Source organism: Phyllostomus discolor, chromosome 8 (genome assembly GCF_004126475.2).
Source record: "Phyllostomus discolor isolate MPI-MPIP mPhyDis1 chromosome 8, mPhyDis1.pri.v3, whole genome shotgun sequence".
Lineage (NCBI taxonomy): Eukaryota > Metazoa > Chordata > Mammalia > Chiroptera > Phyllostomidae > Phyllostomus > Phyllostomus discolor.
In genome coordinates, this window is record NC_040910.2 from 48,473,467 (window position 1) to 48,501,065 (window position 27,599).

At 56.1% G+C, this 27,599-nt stretch overlaps 1 protein-coding gene across 5 annotated transcripts; it reads left to right on the plus strand.

Moving 5' to 3' along the window:
• KCNN1 (potassium calcium-activated channel subfamily N member 1) lies at positions 1 to 27,468 on the plus strand. Of its 5 annotated transcripts, none has more exons than XM_028520341.2 (10): positions 1 to 65; positions 8,113 to 8,595; positions 9,317 to 9,412; positions 11,800 to 12,218; positions 15,127 to 15,268; positions 17,332 to 17,442; positions 17,806 to 17,933; positions 22,373 to 22,381; positions 22,743 to 22,812; positions 25,735 to 27,468. In XM_028520341.2, exons 2-10 carry the CDS (start codon positions 8,194 to 8,196, stop codon positions 25,981 to 25,983), a joined length of 1,626 nt encoding a protein of 541 aa, XP_028376142.1. In that variant the 5' UTR covers positions 1 to 65; positions 8,113 to 8,193; the 3' UTR covers positions 25,984 to 27,468. The 5 variants fall into 5 exon arrangements, 3 of the variants coding, with proteins under 3 accessions (XP_028376142.1, XP_035888453.1, XP_035888454.1); XR_003685092.2 differs by lacking the exon at positions 1 to 65 and adding an exon at positions 3,656 to 3,848 and having other exon boundaries at positions 17,806 to 17,908; XM_036032560.1 differs by lacking the exon at positions 1 to 65 and adding an exon at positions 3,656 to 3,848.
• Positions 27,469 to 27,599: the final 131 nt, after the last annotated feature.

Consider the following 27,599-nt stretch of genomic DNA (forward strand, 5'->3'; position numbering starts at 1 on the left):
CCAGCGGGACTGAAAGAGACGGGTCCTTTGGTGGTGGCTCATCAGGGAGACCCCTGCACCCCAGGGTGAGTGGATCCCAGACTCAGATCACCTTTGGGGGTAGGAGTGGCCCAGGGACTGGATAGAAAAATGGTGACTTAGAAAAAAGAGCCAACCTTTGAAGTAATACTACTACTAATAATAAGATGATGATGACGACAACAACGACAATGACTGCTTTCTAGAGCCCCCCATAGAATCACTGTCTACTTTCTCTGATCACTGGTGGTGGGGAATCTGCTCAGAGAGGCTAGATGACCTGTCCAGGGTCACACAGCCAGAGGGGGAGCTGAACCAGGTTGGAAAGACCTGACCCCCAAAGTCTTCCCCCCCAGTTCCTGTGGCCTCACTCCCTGGAGACAGCTTTTAGGGGGCAGCTCCTTTGCTCTTTCTTTCCCTGAATGGACAAGACAGCCCAGAACAGGGCCCCACGGCTATGGCAGGGACTCCTCGACCTTGGAAACTTTGAGGGGGCTCTGTGTTTGTGACAGAGCTGGTTTCCTGCCTGCCTGTCACCGCCAGGCTCCCACCACCTCCTCCAGAGCAGGGACTGAGGGCTCAGTGGGCTGTCAGTGGGGAGAACCAGCGGGTGCCAGGTGCAGCCCCTCCCAACCTCTCCCTTGCCTCATTTCCTCTGTGAAGCATCTGCAAGGACCAGTTGTCCTTAAGATCTTTTCTTGCCCACTGGCCTGAAACCGTAGTTTGGGTCTTTTTGTGCTTTTGTTACTGAAGTATCCCTACCTCAGTGGTACAAGCTTTGTATACAGAAGGCACTCAATAAATGCTGATAGAATGAAGGAAGATTCTCCAAGTCCCCGAATCTGGAAAGCCCAGGAACTAGCCCTCTGGGACGCTTGCCTGTTCCCCACCCTGCCCCACCCTCTCCCAGGACCCTAGGGGGCTTAACCCTCCACGATTTCTCTGCTCAGAGTCCTCCCTCACACAGCCCTGCTGATGTGACTCCCACCCACTCTGACACCGCACTCCATTTACCCCTTCCTGGTCCCACTCGTCTCCTTCTCTTCCCCCTGAATGCCCTCCCTGGTCCCACTGCAGGGCCTATGCCCTCGAAGTGCCCTCTGCCAGGGTGCCCATCTCCCAGCTCTTCCAAGGCAGCTCTTGGGCACTTTTAAATGCTTCCTCTTCCAAGAGGCCTCCCCTGACCACCCTAGTTAAAGTCTTTCCATCCCCATTCCTAGTTTTCTCAACTTCATTGAATCTTTTTCCAATACTTTTGCTTTATCTAAAATTCTGATTGGTCCTTAATTTGGAGGTCATTCCCTTCTTCTAGAAGTTCAGCTCCAAGATGGACAAGTTTGTATCTGTCTGAGACTGGGTGTCCCCAGCATTAGACTCATACAAGGGGCTTGGTGGCTATGTGAGTGAATGAATGAATGAATGAATGAGTGGATATGTTCTCCGCTCTCCCATCCCACATTCACAGGGGACTCAGCCTTTGTCCAGGTAGCCACCAGTTAGGGCCAGGATGGGCTGATACTGCTGTGGATGCACAGCTGCAGGTGTTGGCAGAGGGTGACCAGGTCACCCCTGCTCAGGCGGCTGCCTCTGGATCCCTCAGCACCTGTGAAGCTCTCCCAGCTCTCCTGCACCCACACTTTGGAGGAGGGGCTCCCTGTTCAGCCACTAGCCTCTCCTCTGCCCAGTCTGTAGGCTATTTCCTGGGGACATGAATCCTGGGGTACCCAGCCGTACTCCCTCCCAACCATGGGCTGAGGAGTTCTGTCTGGAATGGAGACTCAGGTGGCCCCCACCCACTGCCTCATCTACATCCATCCCCAACTTCTGTCCACCACTGCCAGCCTTGTCTCCGGGAGCTGAGGTCCAAGCAGGCAGCAGGCAGTGGGCAGACTTGGGCAGAACATGATGGGTCACCAATTCGACCATCCTAAGTTCAGCCCTTGAAGGGGGTCCCTGATCCCTCAGGGCAGGTAAGCCCAGAGAATAAAAGGGGTCTTTCCTAGGGGAGTCCTGAAGAGGCCTCTGGGGGTGGTAGCTGGTGTTTTTGTGAATTTTTGGCTGTTTGCATGTTGGACTTGAATTCAGAAAGTGTCAGCTGCTGCAGGGTCCTTACAGCAGCCTGTGCAGTTCAGAGTTAGCCTGTGAGTGGGCACGGTCTGAATGCTTGTCATGGGGCAGGGGCCTGTATGTGGGCCAGGGCATTGAATGTGGCACAGGGTTGTGTGCTAGACCCCAAGGGGGATGTGGGTGGCTTCACTGGTGTTTTAGAAAGAGCTCCCAGCAGCCCAGGCAGGGGAACAGACAGCACAAAGCCCTGGAGGTGGAATGGCTGAGGGGAGATGGGAGGCCTGGGTGGGAGTGGGGAGTGGATGGGGGGATACAGGAAGGACATTGCAGGCTCAGAATGACCCCTGTAGAGTCACCACAACCCCACTCCTGGTGCCCTTGTGGACACTGCAGGCAATGGGTGGCCCCCAGGCCTCCACTTCTCAACTATCACAACCCTGGGCGACGTCACGACAGCCAGACCTTCCTCAGGATGTTCCCAGCAGGCTAGCATGAAGAACAGGCTCTTGAGAGGAGGGGACAGGAGTGCCAAACCCAAGGCTGTCACCTGCCCCTCCTCAGCCTTACCAGTATGACCCCCTCTTGGGACTGCCCCCTGCCCAAGCTGTCATCTGCTCACTCATTCATTCTGCCCAGATATTTTCTGGGCCACAGAGGAAACAAAGCAGATCCTGACCTGGAAAAAAACTGAGGCCAGGAAGAAAACAGATGGAGGAGCTGCTGCCTTCGCAGCCCCCAGGCTGGGGGACAGAGCTGGACTCAGTCACTCTCAGCCAAGTGGGAACAGAGTTAGGCAGAGGTAGTGAGACCACCTGGGAGGGGGAGGAGGAGGAGCAAAGGGTCCTCCACCTCCTGATCCTCAAGATTCTCCCCAGCTGCCATTAACGTTGAACGAATGAATTGCCCAAGGATAGCCTCCTTGGTGCCAGGGGAAAAGGGCACAGTTTTGAGGACCCCCGAAATAGTCTCCTGCTGACCCACCATCCTGGCATTGTTTTAGGGGTTTAGGACTGAGGCAGGGCACAGTCCCAAAGAAGGTGGCCTTGCAGCAGACACACCCTGGACGCCTGGAAGCTCTCTCGCCCAATTATTAGGCACTCACCATTTGCCAACATCCAGCTTTCCTACCCCAAGGCTCCCCCACACGGAGCAGACGTGTGAAAAGGTCACTTCGGGGAGGCGGGGTGGAGGAAAGGTGTCCTGTCGCTTTGCAAACTTGTCCCGTCAGCAAGTATGCATGGAACACAAAGGTTGAGGGGTACCTGGAGTTTGGGGGACTTTATTTTGGGAAGGGGTGGCTAGGACTGTCAAGGACGGGTGTCGTGGCTTGACTAATGTCCTCTCTGTCACGCGGGGCAAAAGGGTGAGTTTTGGACCCGCCTAGAGCTGCGGGGCGGGGTGGGGGGGAGTAGTATGGGGCACCCGGAATGAGGGATCTTTAAATGTAGGCGGGGCTTGCGGGGTCGCCGGGGGCGGGGCCAACCAGGCTCAGCCAATCGTTCGCCCCGCCCGCGTCGCACTGCCCCCTCCTCTCCCGGCCGGGCGGGCGCTCGCCCCCCCCCCCACCCCCGCCCTGGAGGTGCACAGGGCGGCGGGGGATGCTCCCGCCACCGCCACCTCCCCCTGCCCCGCCTCCGTCGGGCCCAGCGTCCCGCTGCCCCTCCCCGCCCCCACCGCGACCCCGGCCCCGTCCTATCGATCCTTGGCCGTATGGGACCCTGTCACCTCCAGCCTTGTACGTCCGCCCGAACCGAGCCCCTCAGGTACGGGATAGGATGGAAAGGGGCGCCTGGGGAAGGAGGCACGTCCGGGAGGGGACGCGGTTTGAGGCAGGGGACTCAAAGAAGCGGATGTGTGCCTCTGCACTGCCAGGCTAAGTGAGGAGTCTCAGACCCACATCCCGGAGGGGGAGGGTACTGGGTTCTCTTTGTGGGGTGAGTCTCCAAACTCCATAGATGCGGTGGGGGGAGCTCTCAGGTTGGAGGCAGTGACCCGGGACTGACTTGGGAATGGGAGGAAGGAGACCCGCACTACTGGCCCCTGGGTCAAGCGGTCAGGGGCACCCCGATAGGGGTCAGGAAGCCCAGATCTCCTTAGACAGAGATGGGGTACCCCGCACAGGGCACTACCCGCTGACCTGGAGAGCAGCACTAGATGTGAGTGCTGGAAGCCAGAGCCAGGTGGGAGAAGCTGATGGAGATGGAGCGGTGTGGAGGGCGCTGATGGAGGCAGCCTGGGTAGGGCAGGGCAGGCTAGCTGCACTCTGCTGGCCGCTGACTGCTGGCAGCTTCCTGATGGGTGGCAATGGGGGCAACGCCTGGGGGATCAGGCAGTCAGCCAGCACCTTACTGCACCGTGCTTGGCAGCCCATGGGCAGGAGGGCTAGTGAATCCTGTCCACCCTGCAGAGTTAGGGCCCCAAGAGTGTTGGAATGTGTCCTTCCCCACCCTCCACAGGGACATAAAACCCATGACTTGTCTGTACATCCTGGAAAGTTTCACCATGTGCTGCTCCGGCTGTGGTTCTTGGGAGCACTGTGTTTTTGCCCTACCTCCAGCATTTTGCCCTGCATGGGACTCTGCCTTGGGGACTGAGGGGACAGGGAGCACCTTCTCCTGGTCCACCTCTGCAGGACAGAGCTTGGTGCTGGGCAGTTACACCATGGCAGGTGTACTCATGTCCGCATGCTAAGATTTTCCACATGAGATCTGGTCTCCTGCTGTATGGGCACCAAGATGCCCCTTTACTGAAGAGGCAGCTGAAGAGGTGACTTTGTCCTGACTGGGATGCTGGAGGGTCCCTCTGGGTAACCACTACAACCAACGTGTCATTTGTAAACAGGCTCTTTCGAGGGCCATTGGAGTCTGGTTGGGTTTTGTTTTGTCTTCCTTTTGGGCGGGAGAGTGCCCTGCTCCCTGCCACCTGCAAACAACCTTCCTTAGCTCCTCAAGAGCCCTCCTGGGTGCCCCCTGCCCCACTTGTCCCACAAGGTTCCCACAGTTGTCCTGGGACGGTGTGGAAGAGGGGCTCTGCTCATCGCCCTATCCTGGCCTCAGGGAACAGAGGTCTCACGCTCCAGACACATTGAACAATTTTGGCCATTTGAGGGTCCCTCAAAACCAAATGCAGCCTATAGGGTGTTCCTCATCATTTATAGAAGTTCCTTAGAGAATTTGGGAGACTTGACCCCTTTAAACACATCGTTTCGTGGATACCCAAACCTTGGCTGGGATTTCAGAGGGGCTGATTCTTTGGGAACCTCTGAGGATCTCAGGGACCCCAGCTTATATCCAGGTTGCTGTGGGTGAGGGGAACGTATACCTGGGAAGGGAAGAGGTCTCTAGTCCCCAGGTCGCTCTGGTCCCACTCAGTCTTTAGAAAAGGGCTGCCCCCTCCTGTGGGATTTCAGGCAGACCACTCTCATTCTGTTTCCATGGAGCTCATAGGAGGGTACCCACCAATGCCTGTGTCCTACACTCTGGGGCCCCTCAAGGGCAGGGCCAGGCTGGCTCCCTCTCTAGATGGTGGCTCGTCAAGAGAGAACCAGGCAGATCCTGCCACCCACCCCCAGTTGGCACTGATTTAGTCCCTGCCCTTCCTGACTGTGTGACCTTGAGCAAGGTATTGAAACTCTCTGAGCTTTGTCTCCTGCCTATCAGATGGGATCAGGGACACCACCTGCCTCGCCGAGTGGCAGTGGAGATTCAATGTGATAATGCTGATAAAGGACTTCACCCACAATAAGCAGTAGGTACAAGTTAACATGACAGGTACCAGCAATGCCCTCCACCCCCCTGTTCTCAAGGAAGCTACCTGCCTCCTGTCCCCACTCCCCCATCCTCATCCTGCCCAGGGCACCTTAGGACTTGGCTGCCAGGCTAGGAGGAGCATGGCCGACAAACGGCTGAATTTGGCTTGTGTGTCCAGTGGCTGAGTCACATCCCCAAACTGCATCTTTACTGGTGCGTTTCCGAAGGTCGTCTGCTGGGCTCCCATCCCCTCCTGGTCCTGTCTGCCAGGCCACCCACCTCTCCTGCCTGTGTGCCCAAAGCCCCTGGCAAGGGCCGGCACTTTCAGGAGGAATGGTGGGAGAGGAGCCTGGGGTTTCCTGGTCTCCCAGGTGAGGGGAGGGCCTGGGGCTGCTGTGCTGACAAACTCCCAGACCTGCCTGGCAGCCAGTAGGCCTTAGGGTGCTGGGCAGGGGCTCCAGCCCAGGAGGGGAGCAGCACCCAAGTGTCTGTGAGGAGAGAAAGAGACAGGCAGACAGCAGGGCCAAGGTCAGCCTTACAAACTGTGAAGTGCCCGGCCTGCAGGAGGCTAAGCCTTATAGACTGAAGTGTCGGGCCGAGGGTGGCCATGGCCTGGTTAATGCAATGGGTGGGAGTGGGGAGGGGGGAACATGCTCTATGACTCATGAGGTCGCTCACCATCGCAGGGATGTTTCCTGCACTCCCCTGTGCTGTCACCAGCATCTGCACACACGTGAGCAGGACAGACCCAGTCTGGGGGTTGCCAGACAAGGACACAGTGGGCCTGTGAGGCCTGCGGTGGATGCTCTGACAAAGGTCGCCCATGTCCCGCACAGCAGCATGACCCATCTTGGCGTGTCCTGATGTCACCCCCTGAGCACAGAGCACCTCACACTCCCAGAGCACAGTGTTGGGGCTGGGGAGATGTCCCATCTGTGCACACAGCTCCCCCTCCCAGGCCCCCAGTTCATGCCGGCTTGGCCTTTCCAAAGGCCCACCACCTGCTGTGGCCAGGCTCGTTGGGAGAAGCCCAGCCGGGCAGCCTGGTCCAGAATGTGCCCTGTAAGGAGATAGTCCCTTCACAGCCTGGTGCCTCAGTTTTACCAGCTGTTAAACTGGCCAGATCCCGGGACCCTCTTCTTAGAGGTATTGCAAGGATCCAGGAGAAAACTTGTGTGAGGGACAGAGCCTGGTGTGTAACAGATGTTTAATAAATGTTGGCAGAGTGACAGCGGGTGGCATGCCAGGTTGAAAGAGTAAGCTGGGGTGGGCCTGGCAGGTCAGAACCCAGCAGGCCCAACTCCAGACAGGGTCATTGAGGTCCCTCCTCTTGCAGTGACCCCCACGATACAGCCCTGTGCCAGAGCAGAACCCGAGGATGTTGGGCAATCAGTCTGCTCTTTGTCTTGGTAGGGAATCTGAGGCTGGCCTGGGGTCACAGGGCCAGGCTGAGCATGTCTCACAGGCTGTATAGATTCAATTCTGGAATATTAGAGCTAAGTCCTAGTTTGCCACACCGGTCCCGGAATCTGTCTGGAGGCCACAGACCTCCGTCCACCCAGGCAGGAGGGAGCTATAGGCCCAGCCTCAGTAGCTAATGTCCCCTCAGCCATATCCTGCACCCGTGTAAGTGTGTTAAGGTTTTGGAGGGAAGGAACTGGAGGCTCAGTAGGATGAGATTGAATTGTCCAAGGTCCTGACAGTCAGCCGGAGACGAGCGCTGATGGGAATTGCCGCCCAACCGCACACCTACATGGGCTCTAGTCCTCCCAGACAAACCTGCCGGAAGATTCCATCTCGAGGCACACAGAGGTGTTTGCTGAGTATTGGCTGTGTGCTAGCCACCATCTTTGTGCCTGGAGGCCTAAGACGTCAGTGGGAAAAGATTGGCAGCAGGGCTTCCCAGGCAAAGGCCACAGCATGTGGACAGGCCCCGAGGCAGGAATAAGCTGGCTGGGACTGTTCACGGGGAGGCCGGTGCGACTGCAAAGGAGTGGTTCTGTGGAGACTGAGCAGGGTACAGGGTCAGGACTTGGACCACAGAGGGCCTCCTGGCCTCAGGGAGGCGTCTGCTTTTTGTGCAATGACACTGGGGGCCATGGGAGAGTTTTAGTTGGGGGTGGGGACAGAAGCTGACTTGGATATTTCTGGGATGGCAACCCTTGTGTCAGCTGCTTTGGGTTCATGGCTTCCCAAGCCTCAGAATGTTCTGGAGTGTCGGTAATGGTCCCTGGCCCTCTGGTCAGTTGGCATGACCATGTCCCCCATGCCCTTGCAGGTCAGCGCGGGAGCCCAGCCACTGAGCCATGCCGGGCCCCAGGTGGCCTGCAGTGAGTCCAACCCCGGCACCCACATAGTCATGAACAACCGCAGCCACAATGGCTGTGGGGGGTGGCCGCTGGGAAGCAGGCCGGGGGCCCTGACCCGAGACCCTCCGGACCCTGAGGCCAGCCGCCCCCTACAGCCCCCACATAGCCCAGGCCTCCAGGTGGTGGTTGCCAAAAGCGAACCAGGCCAGCTTTCACCTGGCAGCCCCCGGGGCCAGCCCCAGGACCAGGAGGAGGAGGAAGATGAGGAGGAGGAGGAGGCAAGTGGGCAGAGGGGCTCCGGGAAGCCCCCCAACGTGGGCCACCGCCTGGGCCACCGACGGGCACTCTTCGAGAAGCGGAAGCGGCTCAGCGACTATGCCCTCATCTTTGGCATGTTTGGCATCGTTGTCATGGTGACGGAGACGGAGCTGTCCTGGGGGGTCTACACCAAGGTAGGTATGGCCTTTCCCACTGGCACCTCAGGAAAAGCCCACCTGACACCCCACAGAGGCCCCCCCCACCCCCGGCACATCTGGCTCCCTGCCATCCCTCAGGCACAGGGTCAGGCCCATTGGCCCCAGGAGAGGAGGATGGGGGGGTAGAGAGGATCCTAGAGATGGGAGGTGGGGAGCCCATCTCCTGGGGGTGGCAGGAAGGCTGCAGGTGGGAGCAAAGGCTCCAGTCCAGTCCAGTCTCCTGCCTACACCCTGGCTGAAGATGGGGAGAGGGCTGCCTCCTGGGACAGGCTGGGGCTGGGGGAGCCCCAGACGAGGCCTGGGAGGGGAGCAGGGAAAGAGCTTCACCCACCCTGCCACTGGGGCCAGGTTACGAGCCCAATTGTGGGCCCACTGGTGCGGCCCAAGGGTGTGCGAGGACAGAGAGCGACCAGGGCTGTGTCAGCTCCTAAAGTGTGCCGCACCCTGTGAGACGAAGCCTTACGAGTGTGACACGCCGGGCCTTGAGGAGGGCAGGCCTTAGAAACAATGAAGTTCTCTGTCTGCCTGCAACCAGACCTTCCGAACTCTAAAGTCCTGGACCCGTCTTACTGTCAGCCCAGGCCAAAGGAGTAAGGACAGGGGCGTCACCTTCTGAGTGAAGTGCCCAGGTGTGGGAGTCAGACGGTTGCCCCCACAACCCCCGCATCGTCCTGCTGTGTGCTCTCTCTCTGCGCAGGAGTCCCTGTACTCGTTTGCACTCAAATGCCTCATCAGCCTCTCCACAGTCATCCTGCTGGGTCTGGTTGTCCTCTACCATGCCCGGGAGATCCAGGTCAGTGCCAGCCACGCTGGGGTACCCCCTCTCCCTGCCCCAGAGCCCCCACACCGGCCACCTGGAAGCCCAGCCCCCTAAACATAAAAGGACCAATAGTCTACTTGTAGAAAGATTCCTGTGAAGACACATCGTTTAGACCACTCTCAAGTTCCCCGGAATGCATGTTTGTGCTTTAATTTTTGTCATTTGAGAAAGAAATGGTCACTGAGAACACGGGGTGGGGAGGATGAGCTGCTAGGCACATGGGGCACGTGAAGCCCTGGGGTCTGCTGAGATTTTACTGCAGTGGGAGCTAGCGTTTGAAGCAGCAACCTCCTTTTGTATTCAGTAGGGCCCCACAGTTGAAAGACTTATTACATGCCAGGAGTTTGTTCTTTGGGGGCGGGATTAATCAAAGCCAGGCTAGGCTCGAGTCCAGGTCAGGGCGTGTGGGGCGGGTGTACTCACACAGGGCAGACATGTCCTGGGTCTGGTGCCAGGTCCTGGGGACACCAAAGGTTGTCAGATCTGGCTCCTCACCTCTGGCCTCTGACCACTGACAGTGTGGCAGGAGATGCGTGTAAGGAAAATCATGCCTGGGTTGCTCTGTGTGTAGACATCTGTGGGGACACCTGGGGCTTGGCACACAGGAGGGGCCCTGGATGTGGCTAGGGGGACCTGAGCCGAAAGGAAGCAGTTGTGAGGGTACAGCCACTGGGGACAATAGTCTGGCAGTTCCTCAAACAGTCATACAGTTACCATATGACCCAGCAATTCTACTCCTGGGTAGAGGCCCCAAAGAAACAAACACATCCATGTAAAAACTTGTGTGCAGATATTCACAGCAGCCCTGTTCACAGTAGCCAAAGTGTGGAAGGGACCCAGATGTCTACCGGCCCAGCAGGTAGAGGCGCAGGAACGTGGGGACCGATGGCAGCATGTCTTCGCGCCTCAGCCACGGCCGGCGTGCAGGTGCAGGCCAGCCGTGCCGTCCATGTGATGGGTATACAGATAAACAAAATGTGGTCTGTTCATACAGTAGAATTGTTATTCATTGTAGTATTAATGTATTACTGCATTTCTATATTATTCATTTATTTGTTATTCAGCTATAAAAAAGGAAGGAAGCACTGTATGAGTTTGCTAGTGCTTCTGCAAAGTTGCACAGCTGAGTGACTTAAAGGACAGACCTGTTTTCTCTCCCAGTTCTGGAGGCTGCAAATCCAAGACGTGGGGCTGGCAGGGCTGGCTGCAGTGAGGCCTCCCTCCTAGACTTGCAGGCAGCCGCTTCCTTGCTGTGCCCTCACACGGCCTCTCCCCTGTGGGCGTGCATGCCTGGTGTCTCTTCCTCTTCATGTCCACACGGGTCCTGTAGAATTAGGGAACTATCCTCATGATGTCATTGATCTTAATTACCTCTTTAAAGGCCCTGCCCCCAAACACAGTTGTATTGAGAGTTAGGGCTTCAACATATGAATTTTGAGGGAATACAATTCAGTCCATAACAACCCACCGTCTGGTCCATCCCCCGAATCCTTGTCCTTCTTCCATGCAAAATACATTCACTCCATCCCACTAACCCCCAAAGTCTTAGCTCATTTCAGCATCAGCTCTAAGTCCAAAGTCTTAGGTGAATGTCATGGAAGTGAGATCCGGGCGAGACTGAGGTAAGGTCTCTCCAGCTGCGACCCAGACAAGTCACTGTCTTTCCAAACACATCAGTAGCACCAGCACAGGGTAGTCCTTCTCCTTGCAAAAGTCAGGATCTGAAAGAAGAGAAGGGGGATGGGTCCTCAGCAGGTCTCAGAGCTGGCGAGGCAGATCCCATGAGAGCTGGAGGCTCAGGAATAATTCTCTTGGCTCAGAGCTCCACCTTCCAGGCCAGTGAGGTGCCCCCCCACCCCCCCGCCCCAGGCCAGGTAGCAGCCTTTTTGTCTGGTTTCTCTCAGTGGGCATGCCACGTGCAAGGTTCATCTGAGTTGTAGCGTGTGTCGGTGCTTCACTCCTCTTCATGGCTGAGTGACTGCCGTTGTGCGGCTGGACCGCACTGCGGTGTTCATCCACTCACCCTCTGGTGGGCACTTGGGCCATTTCCACTTAGCCCTGAACAGTGCTGCTGTGGCCGTGCACATGCAAGGGTCTGTTTGCCGTCTGTTTTCATTTCCCTTGCTGCATATCCCACCTAGGATTGGGATTGCTGGGTCATTCGTCACTCTGTGTTTAACTTTGTGGGGACCACTGGCCCCATGTTTAGTTTGAAGTGTGGCCAACCCTGAGATCTCAGGAGTTGTGCCTGTGAGGTCGTGTTTCCCATAAGAGTCGAGTGGGAGGGATTGCAGCTTGGGTCTTACCGGACAGCCGGGATGCAGGTCTGAGACCCACCGCCTCCCACCTGCCCTCCGCAGCTGTTCATGGTGGACAATGGGGCGGACGACTGGCGCATTGCCATGACCTGCGAGCGCATCCTCCTCATTTCTCTGGAGCTGGCCGTGTGTGCCATCCACCCGGTGCCTGGCCACTACCGCTTCACGTGGACGGCGCGGCTGGCCTTCACCTACGCGCCGGCCGCGGCTGAGGCGGACGTAGACGTGCTGCTGTCCGTCCCCATGTTCCTGCGCCTCTACCTGCTGGGCCGTGTCATGCTGCTGCACAGCAAGATCTTCACGGACGCCTCATCCCGCAGCATCGGGGCGCTCAACAAGATAACCTTCAACACACGCTTCGTCATGAAGACGCTCATGACCATCTGCCCGGGCACCGTGCTGCTGGTCTTCAGCATCTCCTCCTGGATCATTGCTGCCTGGACCGTGCGCGTCTGCGAGAGGTGTGCCTTGACCCCCCAGCCCCTGACCCGCTGACCTCCATGCCCACCCATGATCACAGTGACTGAGTGCCCCCTCAGCCATTGCTTCTGTCCCCCTGACCCCAGTGACCCCCATGCCCACCAAGGATTTTAGTGACCCAGGGCTCCACCAGCCATCTCTTTCCTCCCCTCGATCTCTCCCCACCTGCCCAGTTCCTGGTCCTATAACCCTGGGGCTCCAACCTTGTGTTCCCAACTAACCCTAGTCTGACCCACACCCCTCTGGGACCCCAGCCCCCTCCCTCCAACCTGCCCCCAGGGGACTCATGCTCCTCCTCCCAGCCCCTCCACTCTGCGGGCAGCTGACCTCTGACCTCTGGCCCAGGCAGTGGAGGCAGCAGGAACAGACATGCCCCCTAGATGCCCCCTAGATGCCCCTCTCTCCCCACAATTTAACTTGCTCTCCTTCTCCCCTCTGCCCGCCCTGCTGGACTGTAGGGAAAACATGTGAGTCCCACCCTTGGCCGAGCTGTGTGTGTGGAGCTGCTGCCACCGTGCTGCCCACCAGGAATTTAAGATTAGCTGCCGAGAGGGGAGGGAAGGGGGAGTGAGGCAGGGTGGCCAGAACCCGGAGGAGCCGTGGGGCATGGGGAGAGCTCCTGGCTGCACAGGGCTGGCAGGTAGGGCTGAGCCCGGACCAGGACAGTGGGAGGCAGGCCTTTCTCAGGTTCTGTCTGCCTGGTGTCCTTGGGGGACTCTGTCTCCAAGGCATGTAGAGGGAAAGGGCTTATCTCTAGCATTTTGTTTGGGCACCTGACCCAGGGTTCTGGAGTCTGAGGTGAAGGAAAGCTGGCCCAGTCTTTAAGAACCCCGCTTGGGGTTGGTTCTGAACAGCCCTGGAAGGTGGCAGGCCATCAACCCAACTTACAGACGAGGAAAATGAGGCTCTTGGGAGGAAAGGGACATTCCCAAGTGTCTCTTTCTGGTTGTCCCCTGAGGGAGGGCCTCTGCTGGGCTGCTCTGGGCCCGGGGATACCTGCCTGGGAGGGGTCTCTTGACTTGTGCCTAGTTGGGGAAGGCCCTGGAGAGGGATGTGTGTTGAGAGGTGCTATGATTGGGCTTCCTTGGGGGGGGTCCCTGAACTAGACTTGCCCCCCAAGACCCCAGTCCTCACCCCTTCAAGTCCCCCTGCCCCACAGTCTCCACCTCAGTCTGACATGGGGCTCACAGGGCTGAAGGCCCAGCTCTTTTTGTCATTGAAGTTCACCATGGGGGGGTCCCAGGGGGTCTCCTTGGACTCGTGATATGCCCTGATGCCAGTTCCCACAGCCCATGCCCAGCCCCATCAGGGTGGGCTCAGGATCAGGGTCTGGGGAGCAAGAGAGGGGCCTCCCTCCTCAGGCATCCCTGAGGTCCAGGCTGGGTCATTTCAGGCGTCCCAGGGTGGGGGTGGGGAATGGGGCAGGGTGGGGAGCAGCCAATCCTAAATTCTGAGCCCATATTGCTGCTTGAAGCCCCCTTGCCTGCCTTGCTGTGCCTCTGTGGCTCTGTCCCACCCCACCCCACCCCATCTCCCGCATGCCCCCACTCCCTGGCCCTGGGTGGTCCTGTAGCACTCACCCGTGGCTGGGGGGCCCCCTCCCTCCTGCCTCCTGAGCTGCGGGGCACTGGTCTCTCAAGAGATGGAGGCCAAGGCAGCTTGGGGCTCAGTTACCTCAGTGAAACGTGGGGGTCCGTTTCTGGTCCTCTGCACCCAGCAGGAAGCCCGGAAGCCCTGAGGTGGGGCAGAGACTCCCGAACACCAGACCTGCTGAGGAGGCCTCCATCCGTCCTGCCCCGACAGGGGGTCCCCTTCCATCTCCTCCCCACCTTGGGCCCCTGGCCCCAGCCCCATCTGCCCAGATCAGCCTTCCCCGAGCTCTGGCCCCACCCCAGCTGGGATCCCACCTCCTTCGTGCCCCCTTGGTTGACCTCCCACCTTGAACTTCTTCAGGGGAGGTCTTCACCCATTGTTGTGGGGTTCAGATGGCCTGAGGCCCGAAAAGGAGGGGGCAGTTGGAAAGGGGTCCCCCCAAGCTGAAAGGGGCTCTGCAGGCTGGGCTGGACTAGAGCAGAACCTCAAGCTGCTGCCACACACCGAGAAGCAGCCCCTTGGACCCCCAGCCTCGGCTGACCATGGGCAGAACTTGTGCATAGCCTGTGTGGTCAGGGTCCCAGCCCAGGCTGTGATGGGGACAAAATAGTGTCCTTTGCAAGGCCTTTGGGCCTATCCCTCCCACCCCACCAAAAGTTTAGCCCCAAACCTCTTCCCCATGCTAACAGAGCTGCCCTCTCCCTCCTTACCCCCAGGTCAACCCCAGGCCTGGGATTGGGGTGATTGGTGCTGCCCTTTACATATTGATGCCCCTTCTTTTCCCAAGTCCTGGAGCATGACCCTTCACCCTCCTGTCTCCCCTGGTAGCCCTCCTCCCTCCTCAGGGCGTTGCTGGCTGGGGAAGTTCTTCCTGGTGTCTGACCTGAATCCTCACCTCCACTCCCTGCCACTTCTGGTACCCATGGCCACCCGTGTCAGTGTCTGTCTGTATGTCTGCCTTTGGGAAGGGTGTCATGTGGACATGCATGGTCACATGTGGCATACCCTCACCTGGACCCCTCTTTGTCCTGTGACCAAGGCCAGTGGGCAGAAGTCTGGAGCAGCAGCTCGGGGGTCAGGCAAAGGAAGGAAGGTGAACGGGAGGCTGGGAAGGATGATGTGGGTGCCCTCTGCCCTGTAGGGTCTGCCCCAGGAGCCAGCCACTGCCCTGAAATTGCACTTTTATCACTCGGAGCCCCCGGAGTGACCAGCTCCCTGCGGTCAAGGCGCTGCCCCGGGGGTGTGATGATGGAGGAAGGACCCTGTGGGCTGACCAGCCCTCCCTGCTCTCCCCAGGTACCACGATAAACAGGAAGTGACCAGCAACTTCCTGGGGGCCATGTGGCTTATCTCCATCACCTTCCTCTCCATTGGCTACGGAGACATGGTGCCGCACACCTACTGCGGGAAAGGAGTGTGCCTGCTCACCGGCATCATGGTAAGAGCTGGGGCCCTTGCACACCCCCCGCCAACAGGGAGTTCACCCCATCACCAGCTGTGCTGTCAGAGGCGAACATTTGTTCTTGCAAAATCATGACGCCATCCCCAGCACCATTTCCTTTCCTCCCACAGAAGGAGGAGCCATCACGCAGGGGCTCAGCCCAGCCCCCTGCATCGCACGTAGACATTCCCCAGTTGTCACCATCTGCTGAAGCGAAGCCCAGTAGCTCTGTTCCTCTTTGCCTCTCATTCCCCCCCGTTTAGACACAGCTAGGAGTCCACTTCCTCCTGCCTCCCCTGCCAGGGCCACCTTTCTCCTGGCTAAGCTGACAGGGCCCCTCACCTGTGATGTGGCATCATGCACAATTGCCTATATGATTTTGTGACAGTGGAAGAAAAAAAAAAAAGATCATCCACAGTCAATCACCCCTCCCACAGCAATTGAACTTCACAAACAAATAAGAACATGGATAAGATGAGGGCTTTTGGTCCAGAAAGCCCCCAGTGAAATGGGAAGTCCGTGTTCCCTCCTCTGGGATGCGGCTCCTACCAGAACGTCAGTTTCAAGTCCAGCCTGCAGCTGCTCCCAGCCCTCACCCCAGCACATGCGCACATGGCCCCACTTGGGTCTCTTTTAGCTGCTCCGTTTGCTTTCTCCTCTTCCATCTGTGTCCACGTGTGTCCCCTCCCGGTCATGGCCCCAAGGACTCATCCTCTTCCACTGTCTTACTACCTGGTGTTTCCCTGTTCTTGAACTTCAAGGCATGCCACTGGGTCCTGCTCTGAGCCCAGCATATTTTGCTCAACATGGGGTCAGTGCTGTTGTGCAGACTTGTCACCTGTGCTTTTTCCTTGCCTTATAGTAGTCCTCGTGCAGGTTTCGAGCATGTTGCTTTGCCCCCGATCAAAAGGGCTTTTCCTAAGAACAGGCTTGTGGGCCCTTCTAAGATCCTTGTCCTGATCAGGAACCTTCAGCAGGGTTTGCTCAGAGGGTGACTTTGTGCCCACCCCACCAGCCTGGGCACGTTGGCTTCCAGACCCAACCAGGACACTTTGACAGTGTCCCTGGCCCTTGTCCACTCCTCCCATTAATGTTTTCTCCATCCCTAAAGAAAACTGAACTATTAACCAGCTGAACCCCCCACCCTAGCCACCAGAGCCCAAGCCGGGGTTTGTCCCTCGTTCCATCCTGTGCTCAGCAGCCGTGGGAGGAAGCAGCTGTCTGGCGAAGCACCAGAGACGACCTCCAGCACAGGCGGGAAGCCACCTTCTGGCTCCATCACCATCCCCTGCCACCTACTTCTTGGTCACTCCTGAGGCTGACGACATTTCCTATGTGTCTCAGGCTCCCTGCACCACACTTCTTGGTCACAGAATCTTCCTTCTTCCTCCATTTCTCCCTCCTGTGTCATTTTCTGCTGCCCTGCCTCACCTGTCTGCCCTTCGTCTTCCTCGGGACCTCACTCCTGCCTCTCTCCCTCCAAGTATCCCCCAAGTGGACAATCGAGTCCTCTCTGACCTCCTTTTCTAACCTGGGTTTGCCTGCCATTTGGGGCATCCTGGGGAGGGTGGATGCACCGACCAGGGAGCCCACATGAGGAAACATCCTTCCCCCCACTTCCCCCTGCCTCCTGGGACTTGTGCTTTGCCTCTTCCCTTCCGCATATGCCCCACTGGGGGCTTCTGGCTGGCCCTTCCCTCACACTTCCTGTCAGCTGATCCCTGTTCCTGCTCAGTGACGTGTCAGCCCTGTCTCCATCCCTCACGCCCAGGTCCCACGGCCCTGACAGATTCTACATCCTCCCACCTCCATGGACACTGGCCCTGAACATGCCTGCAGACCCTGCTGTTTCTTGTCCCTTTCTTATCTCTGAGCTTCAGTTTCTCCCCTCTAACCAATAGAGATAAGAGTGGTCCTACCTCCCAGGGTTGTTGGGATAAACTAATCTGTGGGACATGCTTCCCAGACATGTGATGGGTAAAGCGAGTGGGGCTGGGAGTCAGTGAGTTCTGTGCCACAGAGAGCAGAATGCTGATGTGCCTGCCACCCTCCTTGTGCAGGGGGCTGGCTGTACGGCACTCGTGGTGGCTGTGGTGGCCCGGAAACTGGAGCTCACCAAGGCAGAGAAACACGTGCACAACTTCATGATGGACACACAGCTCACCAAGCGGGTAAGGATGCCAGCCCCCGTCATGGCCACCTCCCCTCCTGATGGACAAGGCCAGACCACCCCCCACTTCTGCACATTCCAGGCACACCCGTGTGCCCACAAGTCACCAATGCCCTGTGCATTCCCAGACTGTACCAGGCTCTGCCACTTATGAGAACATCCCTAAGCTGTGCACAGAGACATGGCAATGGCCACAGGTGTCCACAGCCCAGGCACAGCCCAGCTGTGGGCCATGCGGTGAGAGGCAGGAATTCTGGGGCCAGGCAGCCAAGTGCAGCTTACAAGCCAGCCTTGGCAGTTTGACCTCTTGGTGCCTCGGTATCCCCATGTATAAAATGGAGAACTGTTCTTTCTCTGGCCCCAGGTTAAAAACGCCGCTGCTAACGTTCTCAGGGAGACGTGGCTCATCTACAAACACACCAGGCTGGTGAAGAAGCCAGACCACGCCCGGGTTCGGAAACACCAGCGTAAGTTCCTCCAAGCCATCCATCAGTAAGTCCAGCACCCTTCCCGCTCACGTTTCTGTATCCGCCTGGGGCGGAGGCAGCGTGATCCCCCAACCCCCTAGGGAGGAGGCCCAAGGTCAGGCCAGACAGTTCAGCATGGCCTCGTCATGGTCCCTCCCATGCTGGGTGGTCAGTGGACTGGGGCCTGTAGCTTCTGTTGGCTGTGACAGTGGGACCGTCAGAGGCAGACATGTGATGGGCCCAGCACTCATCCAGGGAAATCACCTTTATAAGTCATGCTGCCCATCCAATATAAATGGTAGGAAGGGTGTTTTATTCTCTGGAATAGCCAAATTATTTTATCCCTTAGATACTGAGGCAATTTCCCCTTTTTGCTTTGGCTGCCAGGAAGCTCAGAATTAAATGTGTGGCTTGATCCAGAGACTCATGTGGCACAGTTAGAAATTACTTAATTTCCTCTTTTGTCCCTTTGTCCTGAGAATTACTTAATTAAGTAGTTCTCATCCCTGGCTATTCATTGGAGTCACCCAAGGAGCTTTTTAAAATCCTATAGGCCACACTCAACACCATCGACAGTACAGTCTGGGGTGCAGTCTGGATTTAAGCTTAAGGTCCTCAAGGGAGTCCAATGTGCAGACAGAGTGGGCAACTTTTTCTTAAAGGGCCAGATAGTAAATATTTCAGGCTTCGTGGACCAGATGGTCTCTGTACCTACTCTGCTCTCCTGGTGTAACAGGAAGGCAGTAGAGCTGCATGGGTGTGTCTGTGCTCCCATAAGAACTTCATTGTCCAAATCAGGCATCTGGCCAAATCTGGTTCACAAGCTACGATATGCCAATTACTGTCCACTAGAAATATCATGTGAACTTCATTTACAATTTTAAACTTATTAGTAGTCACATTCTCTAAAAAGCAAAGAAGTGAAATAAATTTAATACGCTCATTTAGTATATCCAAATTATTCTCATTGTAACATGTGATTAAGATATAAAATCATTAATGAGATACTTTAGAAAGTTTTTTGTACTAAATCTCCAAAGTCCGTCATCTATTTTACACTGACAGCTCGTCTTTATTTGGGCCAGCCACATTCCCAGGGCCCAGCGGCCACACGGGGGATGGATGGAGCAGCACTCGTCGAGGGTTTAAACAGCTCCAAGTCCTGTGGGGGTGAAGCACTCAAATTACAACTGAGGCACATGCTACCTGATTTAAAATAGTAAAATCGTGTTTTTAGGTACTTTTCAGAATCAGCCTCCCCGAAGAGAGATCCCACCTCTCATATTGAGGGAACCCCCTCACAAGTGGGCTCTCCTGCGTGAGTGAGCCAGACGGTCCCCGTCCCAGGAGCTTCCCGGCCAGACTCAGGGGCTGACGAGCTAGAGGGCGAGATGGACAGTGTTAGGGCCTGGGCCAGTGCGGCAGGAAGGCAGCCGCGTTGGCCGAGGGGCACGCCACCGAGAGGCAGCACAGGGACAGCGGTGTGAGTGGTGGGGTACAGAGGCTGCAAGGAGGGGCAGCCCAGCTCCTGGGGTGTCCGAAGGTAAAGGAGAATGACCCTTTCCCAGGGGAGAGGCCAGGCCATGGGAGAAGCAGCTCAGCCAGCTGGACTTTCATTTTTCAATTCTGTTTAATCATTTTTGTCTCTTTGTAAAAAGCAGCTTTATTGAGGTGTAATCAACATACAATCAACCACACCTGTTTACAGTGTGCAGTTTGATGCACATTAACATATGTGCACACCCATAAAACTATCAACGCAGTGAAGATAAGGAACAGAGCCATTACCCCAGAAGTTTCCTTATGCTGCTTACCAACTTTGTGTTTTTTTTAAAGATTTTATTTATTAAATTTTTTAGAGAGAGGAGAAGGGAAGGAGAAAGAGAGGGAAACATCAATGTGTGCTTGCCTCTTGAACGCCCCCTACTGGGGACCTGGCCCACTACCCAGGCATGTGTCCTGACTGGGAATCGGACCAGAGACCCTTTGGTTCACAGCCCAGGTGCTCAATCCACTGAGCCACACCAGCCAGGCCCAACCTTTTAGCTAGAGAGTTTAGTCTGCTTACACCTACTGTGTTTGCCATTATAACTGGGCTGGTATGTAATGGTAGCAGCCCCCACTTCCCAGGACCCAGGCAGAGGGCCAAGTGAGATGAGTGCAGAGTGAGTGCCCGGCAGGGTCCCCGGCCTGGAACAATCACTTGATAACACATGGCATCCACCCGCCCCAACCCCTGCCCTCTGCCTCTGCTTCCACCGTCACCTGAAAACCAGGGAGAGGAACTGGTACCTCATTTCCTCAACCTCACTGTGCCCAGGTGTTAGTCCTACCTCCTCACAAGACCCGGAGGCCCTGAGGCTGGGAGCGCTCCTCACTGGCTCTTCCACACTTGTTAAATGACCACTGGGTCTCAGCCTGGCCTCTTCCACCTAACAGTGGGGTCTGCTAGTGAACACACTGCTCCCCATATCTTCTCTGTAAAGTGGCGATGATGGTGACGTGCCTCTTCTCCAGCAGTGGGGTGTGGATCCAACGCATGTGGGGTGACCAGGTGACTCGCTCGTGCCTGACTACCACATAGTATTTTTCGAATATAGGAACCAGCATTGTTGTTACCGACACCTGCAATATGGTCATTTTATCATTCCACAAGCATTTCCTGCACCAGCCGGTGTGTGAGACACAGGGGACACAGACACGGCCCTGCCCTGCACCTTCCCCCATGGGATGCTCCAGAAAGTTCTTCAAGGAAAGGAGGAGTGTGAGAATTGAGGAGAGCCGGGTCTGGGGAGGAGGCACCTGCTCTGCAAGTTCCCTGTGCCCGTCTGTTCGGGCAGGACTGTGTCATCCCCGCTTAGACCCTCCTACATCCTCCCCCCAGGAAAACAGTGGTCCTGTAAGCGCAGGCAATGAAATCGAGCAAGTCTGAACTAGGGCCTGAAGGGTGGGTGGGATCTGAGGAGGAAACTGAGAGGCGAGCAGGCACACCAAGGAGTGCCCAAGGCTGAGGAAAGGCAGGGAGGGGGGACGAGCACAGTGCCAGGAGGCCTGGGCTGCGGACCTGATGCAGCCCTGGCCCCACGACTGGAGTGCTGTGTGTGCAGCCAGTGGAAAGGAAGGAATGGTCTCAGAGAAGGCGGATTGGGCAGCACAGCCTGCACTTGGGGAGGGTGTGTGTTTCCTAGGCCTGCTGTGCCACAAATACCACCAAGTGGGTGGTTTGAAACTACAGACTTTATGACCACTGTCCTGGAGGCCAGAAGGCCACAATCAGCACCAGCAGGGCCATGCTCCCTTCGAAGGTGCTGGTGGTGGGCGGGGGAGGTCCGCACCAGGCCTCTCTGCTTGCTTCTGGCAGCCACAGGCATCCCTGGGCTTGTGGGCACATCACTCCACTTCTCTGTTTTCATGTGGTGTGCTTCCTGTGTCATCATGCCCGCCCTCTGTGCATGTCTGTGTCCCAGTGTCGCCCTCTTCATAAAGACGCCAGTCATAGTGAGTTCAGACTCATCCTAATGACTTATCTTAACCTGGTTAAATAAGGTCACATTCTGAGGTCCTGGGATTAGGATTTAAATACATCTTTTCTGGGAGACACCATCCACCCCATATAACAGAGTTTATAGAGAAGCCATGTCAGGGCTCCCCAGCAGACTTCTGGGGTTTGAGGGTGCCTGTACCCACACCTATTTCTCCAGATGGAGTTTGAGGGTGCCTGTACCCACACCTATTTCTTCAGATGGAGTTTGAGGGCGCCTGTACCCACACCTATTTCTTCAGATGGAGGGCTGGGTCTCGGGGACCCTGACAGCATCCAGCATGGAGGGCCCCAAGGCCATCCTGAGTATCTGTCACATGTGGGCACACGTGGGTTGAGTTTGAACCAGTGAGGGAGACAGTCCTACCTGGAACTATCTCCCTGGGCCAGTTTAGCTACAGAAGGCATGGAGAGCAAGGGCGAGGACACACACAGGCTGGTCCCCACCCCCTAGGGCAGCTGTAGGAGGCCAAGGGCATGGAAGCTGCGGTAGGCACAAGTTCAGATCCCACTGGGGTGCTATCAAGGCCATGGCTTTGCCCCCCTAAGCCTCACTTTCCCCCTTAGGAGACATCATAGGTACAGTTTTCAGGACTGAATGTCCCCTCTGGACTAGGCACCTGGCATAGGTTGGTGGGCAATGGGGTTGCAGAGCAAAAGCAGTGACATTCGTCCAGGCCAGGGCTGGGTGGGCACCACTCAAGGGAGGGAGCAGAGGACAGACGTGCCTCTGAGGGGCTGACACTGCCCTCTCAGAGGCTGAGCCCCTTCCCAGAGCAGGGGCGACAGCCCCGGCTGTCTAGGCCCCCAGCTGGTGCCTGGGGTTGGCATGTGGGAGGCGTGCAGCATTGGGCATGAGCTGCCCTGCAGTGCTGAGGTTAAAATTGCCTTGTAATTTTTTTCTGCTCCGCCGGGTCCTGCAGAGCTCAGAAGTAAGTCTCTTCCGAGGGTCAGAGGTGCATGGGGGTCATGGGTCAGGGTGCATACCTGGGGCAGTTCCTGGGGGAGGCCGAGCTTATGTCCACCCTGCAGACCAGTGTGGGCTTCACCTGGACCTGGGAGTCCAAGTTACTGGGACATCCTGAGTCGGGCATGTGGATGTGTCCAGACAGTGGGCACCGTGGGTGGTAGCTGAGCTGCCTTCCAGGCCCTGCTGCCCCCCAAATCCTACCTCATCTCCCCCCTGCATGTCCCACATGGCAACCCCTGGGGGGTGGGGCAGGTGCATGAAGGACCTCCCTCACTGCTGCTGATGCTGCCTCCATCCAACCCCACCCATGCACCCGTCCCCAGGCTCCGAAGTGTGAAGATCGAGCAGGGGAAGCTGAACGATCAGGCCAACACGCTTGCAGACCTGGCTAAGGTGAGCATGGTGGGGCCAGGTGGGGCGGCTCCCCTGGACAGTCTGGGCTGGGTGGGTCACCAGGACATTCAGTAAGGGACAGGATGCAGCTTCTGCTGAGGGAAGGACAGCATTGGTGTTCACAGTAGGCAGGCAGGCGACACAGGCAAGGGGCACAGTTCAGGTGGGATAAACCACCGGGGAACACCAGCCCTGTCTGCAAGGTTCCACCGAGACCGGAAGCTGCGGATGTGAGAAGGCCTCTGGGAATCTCCGCCTCTGTGGGAAGGCTGCTTTTAACATGGGCAGTAGTTACAGTTTAAAAATTAGTATCTAAGAAAACAGCTTTAAAAAGAGTATATAATTAGTGGGCAAAATTGATGATGTGGCATTTTTGCTATGGATATAAATTCAAATTACAGCATCAACAGAAAGCTAATTTGTACAGCAATTAAACACCTTTCAGGAAATTGGAGTTGATTGCATGAGCTTGGTAAGATCAGTCTGTGTTATAAATGGATCTGTTGGTTCTAATAGCAAGTCCTACCCTCTTTCCCAGTTTTTATTCATCCATTAAAAGATGTGTCAACTGACCCAATTTTATTTTATTTAAAAAATTCTATTGATTGACTTGAGAAAGAGAGAGAAACATGGATTAGTTGTTCCACTTATTTACACATTCAGTTGTGGGCTCCTGTGTGTGCTCTGAGCAGGGATGGAACCTACAACCTTGCCATGCCAGGCCAGACACGCTCGCCACCTGAGCCACCCAGCCAGGGCTCCACCCACCTACTTCAGTTAGGTGAGCTCTTAGTGTTTTCACACTATTCTGACCTTGCTCCTGACCAATGATGTGTATTTCATAAAAATAGTTCGTGTGTGAGCTTTGCTTCTTGGTCTCACCCCCTGATCAATCATCAGTGTGAGGCCAATTTAATAATATCTTTAGAAGATATTAAGTCCTATTCTATTTCACTTCTTATACCCACCTGATTTTGGACTCACTTTCTCATTTCAAGAGATTGCAAACTAATTTAATATTAACCTATATAAATTGAATTTGAAAGGGAACATTACAGAGGAAAAAAAGTTCTAGAATCCTGAAGAAATAATTCAATTGATAGTACAAACTAGAACATAACCCTAAGAACATATTAAAATTGTTGGCCAACTAATTTGATGTCATATGAGATTGTATCTATAAATATAAAATACCTTGGAAAAAGGTACTAGGAATTATAATTTGAATTATCCATATTATACTTCTTTAGCATAAATTGTTGAAATTTGAATTTGTTTTAAAGAGTTTATTTATTTATTTTTAGAGAGAGGGGAAGGGAGGGAGAAAGAGAGGGAGAGAAACATCCATGTGTGGTTGCCTCTTGAATGCCCCCCTACTGGAAACCTAGCTCGCAGCCCAGGCATCTGCCCTGACTGGGAATCTAAGCCACGACCCTTTGGTTCACAGGCTGGCGCTCAATCCACTGAGCCACACTAGCCAGGGCTGAAATTTGAATTTTTAAGTTATTTAAGCCTTGTAACCACCGTGGTACACCCCTGTCAAAATGTTTTTCACAAAAGTTTCCTTGAATCAGTCTTTAATTAAATTGGATTATACTCGTATTTACATGGGTTTGTGACTTTTTAAAAAAGATTTTATTTGTTTATTTTTTAGAGAGGGAAGGGAGGGAGAAAGAGAGACAGAGAAAAACATCAATGTGTGGTTGCTGGGGGTCATGGCCTGCAACCCAGGCATGTACCCTGACTGGAAATTGAACCTGTGACACTTTGGTTCGCAGCCCACTCTCAATCCACTGAGCTATGCCAGCCAGGGGGTTTGTGACTTTTTAAATTAAACAAGGTTAAGATGGTTTCCTATCTTAAATATTTATGCTCTCCTTTCCAAGGTTGTTGGTTTAATTTGTATCTATCTCTCTGACAAAAATAAAATGTATATCCTCAGTTTAAAACAATTTTTTAAAAACCTCAGAGAGGGCCAAAATGAACCATCCCAGGCCTGACTGCCTCCAGATATCGCCCTCTGGCCCCAGGGACTGGGGTTGCGTGAGGCAGGCTGGGGTGAAGGTCCGTGGCCCTGGAAGGGTTTCAGAGGTGTTGGTCCCTCCAGCCCTGGAGTGCGGTCAGCCTAACAGTAACAGAAGAAAGGATGGGGTACACGGAGAGAGGCAAAAGCACGGGGAGTCTGGGAAAGTCTGCACTTACTGTAATAGGTGCCTCATCCTGTCTCCCGCGGAGTGAGGGGTTGAAGGGTGTTCCCGCCCACGCCCCACAGCCGGAACTGCCCCTTCAATCCTCCCTTCCTAAGCCTGGGAAGGGTGGTGAGCTGCAGTTTGCCTAGGGTGTCTCGTCTCTGCGGAGCTGGAGTTCAAGACTCCGAGCAATGTTCGAGCGCCACCTGATGGCGAAAGTGCGGTCTGCATGCAGTTTTCCCTGCGTGGCCAACCTCCTCTTCTAGCTCCAACCAGGGTCCACCTGGACAGTGGCAGACCCAGCCCTTGCTGACTGCGTTGTGGGGAGCTGTCGAAGTGGTGGGGACGCTCTGTTGCCTACCATAACAGTGATTGTGGCTGTCATGTTCCCAGGTCTGTGACTGAGTCAGATCCTTTGGAAAGTCACCTCTCCCTCCAGACCCCTGTCCCATCCCTAGTCTAATGTGCCATGTGGCCAGTTCAACCCCTCAGGGAAGCTATGGTCACAGCCACCCCTCCCCAGGACATCTTTCAGCCTTTCCCAGGTCTCCTGGTCCCAGCCTGGCATTTAAGACCTGTCTGTCCCCTCACCTCCTCTCCTACTATTCCCTGGGGTCCAGCAGGAGACCTGCAGGGCTGGGGGTGTCCTCACAGTTGCAGCTGTCTCTCTCTGCACCTGTCCCTTCCTGTCTTACTCAGCCTCTTCTCTGTCCCACCTCTCTGTCTCCGGCAGACCCAGAATGCCATGTACGACCTCATGTCTGAACTGCACGCCCAGCACGAGGACCTTGAGGCCCGCCTGGCTGCACTGGAAAGCCGCCTGGATGCGCTGGGCACCTCCCTGCAGGCCTTGCCTAGCCTCATCACCCAAGCCATATGCCTGCCCCCACCGCCCTTGCCTCCCCAGTCTGGCCCACCAGACCAGGCAGTCCGGAGCTCTCCGTGCCGGTGGCCACCTGTGGCCTCTTCAGACTGCGGATGACAGCCCCACCTACCACCAGACCCCACAATCTTGGCCATCGTGTGGCCGCCACCTCCTCAGCATCCAGGAAGCCCTGTCCAGTTGCGCCTCTTGGAGTACTAGGAGCCAGAACTGAGTTGGGCTGAGTGGCCCGGGGCCTATCCCACCCAGACTGTCTGGGCAGGGGCGGCTGCTGCCTGCTTCCTCCCTGACTGGAGGTTGGGGAGCCTGGAGTCTCCTCTGGTCTCCCAGCCCCCTGACTGTCCCCAGGCCCCCTGTGGGCTCAGAACAGCAGGGAGAGGGGTCCTTGCCAGTTCTGAATAAAGCAGGACCCATCCAATTGCTGCCTGTTGTGTGTGGCTGGGAGACACTTGAAATCACAACATGGGACATGGACACCTGGCCTGGGGTCCCAGAATAGACATGGGAGTCAAGGCGAGCCTGTCTCCATCACCTTCCTAACCTGGTAGTCTCCCAAGACTGAGCTTGGTCAGGACACCTCTCCAAGGACATCTGCACCAACCCCACCTGGCACTGACAGAGTGACCACAGAGGACATGGCCCAGCCCCCATAAGAGGCATTGGATAATCAGACACCCTTCCTTTTGGCCAGCTGACTTTGCTGGAGCACCCACTGTGGGCCAAGTGCCAGCAAAGCATAGTCCAGCGAGGGAGCTGACATGGGCAAGGAGGGCTATTCAGCCTTCACTGGACATGTGTGGAGCACCTGCTATATATAGGGAATGTGGTATGATGTAAATTATCACTCTGACTCTTCACCAGAACCTGACCAGGGTAGAATGGGAAACTGAGGCTCAGAGAAGTGAAGCCACCTGCTTGGGGCTACAGAATGAGGTGGGGACATTGAGCCAGGACTCAAACTTGGGGACCCATAGGCCACCACGAAGAGCCGGAACTTGGTGGAGGACACTTCATGGGGGCTGGTGTGAGTTGGGGAAGGTGTGGCACACTCCTGGGGTTGAAGTGGCCCATCTGGTGTGGGCTGGAAGGGAAGGTTCAGGACACAAGTAGAATTGGAAAGGTCCCTCCAGGCCTTGGGCTCAGGGTGCTGGGGTCAGGCAGGGGTGGTGGGCCCTTGGCAGATGCCGAGCTCTGATAGGGGTGGAGGGGGGGACACTGACCCCTGGGGAGGCTAACGGGTGCCCACCAGAGAGCCCAGGTCCTGGCAGCCTCTGATAAGGCCATGGGCCACCTGGCTCAAAGAGATAGGTTGGTAGCTAGAGAGAAGGGTGTGGAGAGGTACCAGTGGGCTGCCGTCAGACCTGGGTTTCAAGTTGTGACATCCCACCATCGGGTGCCTTTGGCAGTGGCTGCCCCTCTGGGGGCCTCTGTTTCCTCACCTGTAAGATCCAGTGATGAGAACAGGGCACACTGCCCAGCCTTGAGCACACCCAGTCTGATAGAGGAGCCACAGTAAACAAATAACCGCCATGAGCACACTGAGCAGAGCCATAAGGAAATAAACAAGGCCAGAGCATGACTAGGGGACTCTGAGGAGGCCACATTTGGGCATGGGGTTTGGCGGTGTGGGTGGGGGGGGGCCGGATCTGGGGAAGGGCGTTCCTAGCGCTGGACAGCTAGTGCAAAGGCCAAGAAGCAAGGCTTGAGTCTGGTGT

Bases quoted from the DNA above. Each gene is read 5' to 3' on its own strand.
- KCNN1 (XM_036032560.1), top strand. From the start codon at position 3,684: ATGCTCCCGCCACCGCCACCTCCCCCTGCCCCGCCTCCGTCGGGCCCA. The intron at 8,596-9,316 runs GTAGGTATGGCC...CTCTCTGCGCAG, and splicing joins CCTGGGGGGTCTACACCAAG to GAGTCCCTGTACTCGTTTGC. The intron at 9,413-11,799 runs GTCAGTGCCAGC...TGCCCTCCGCAG, and splicing joins ACCATGCCCGGGAGATCCAG to CTGTTCATGGTGGACAATGG.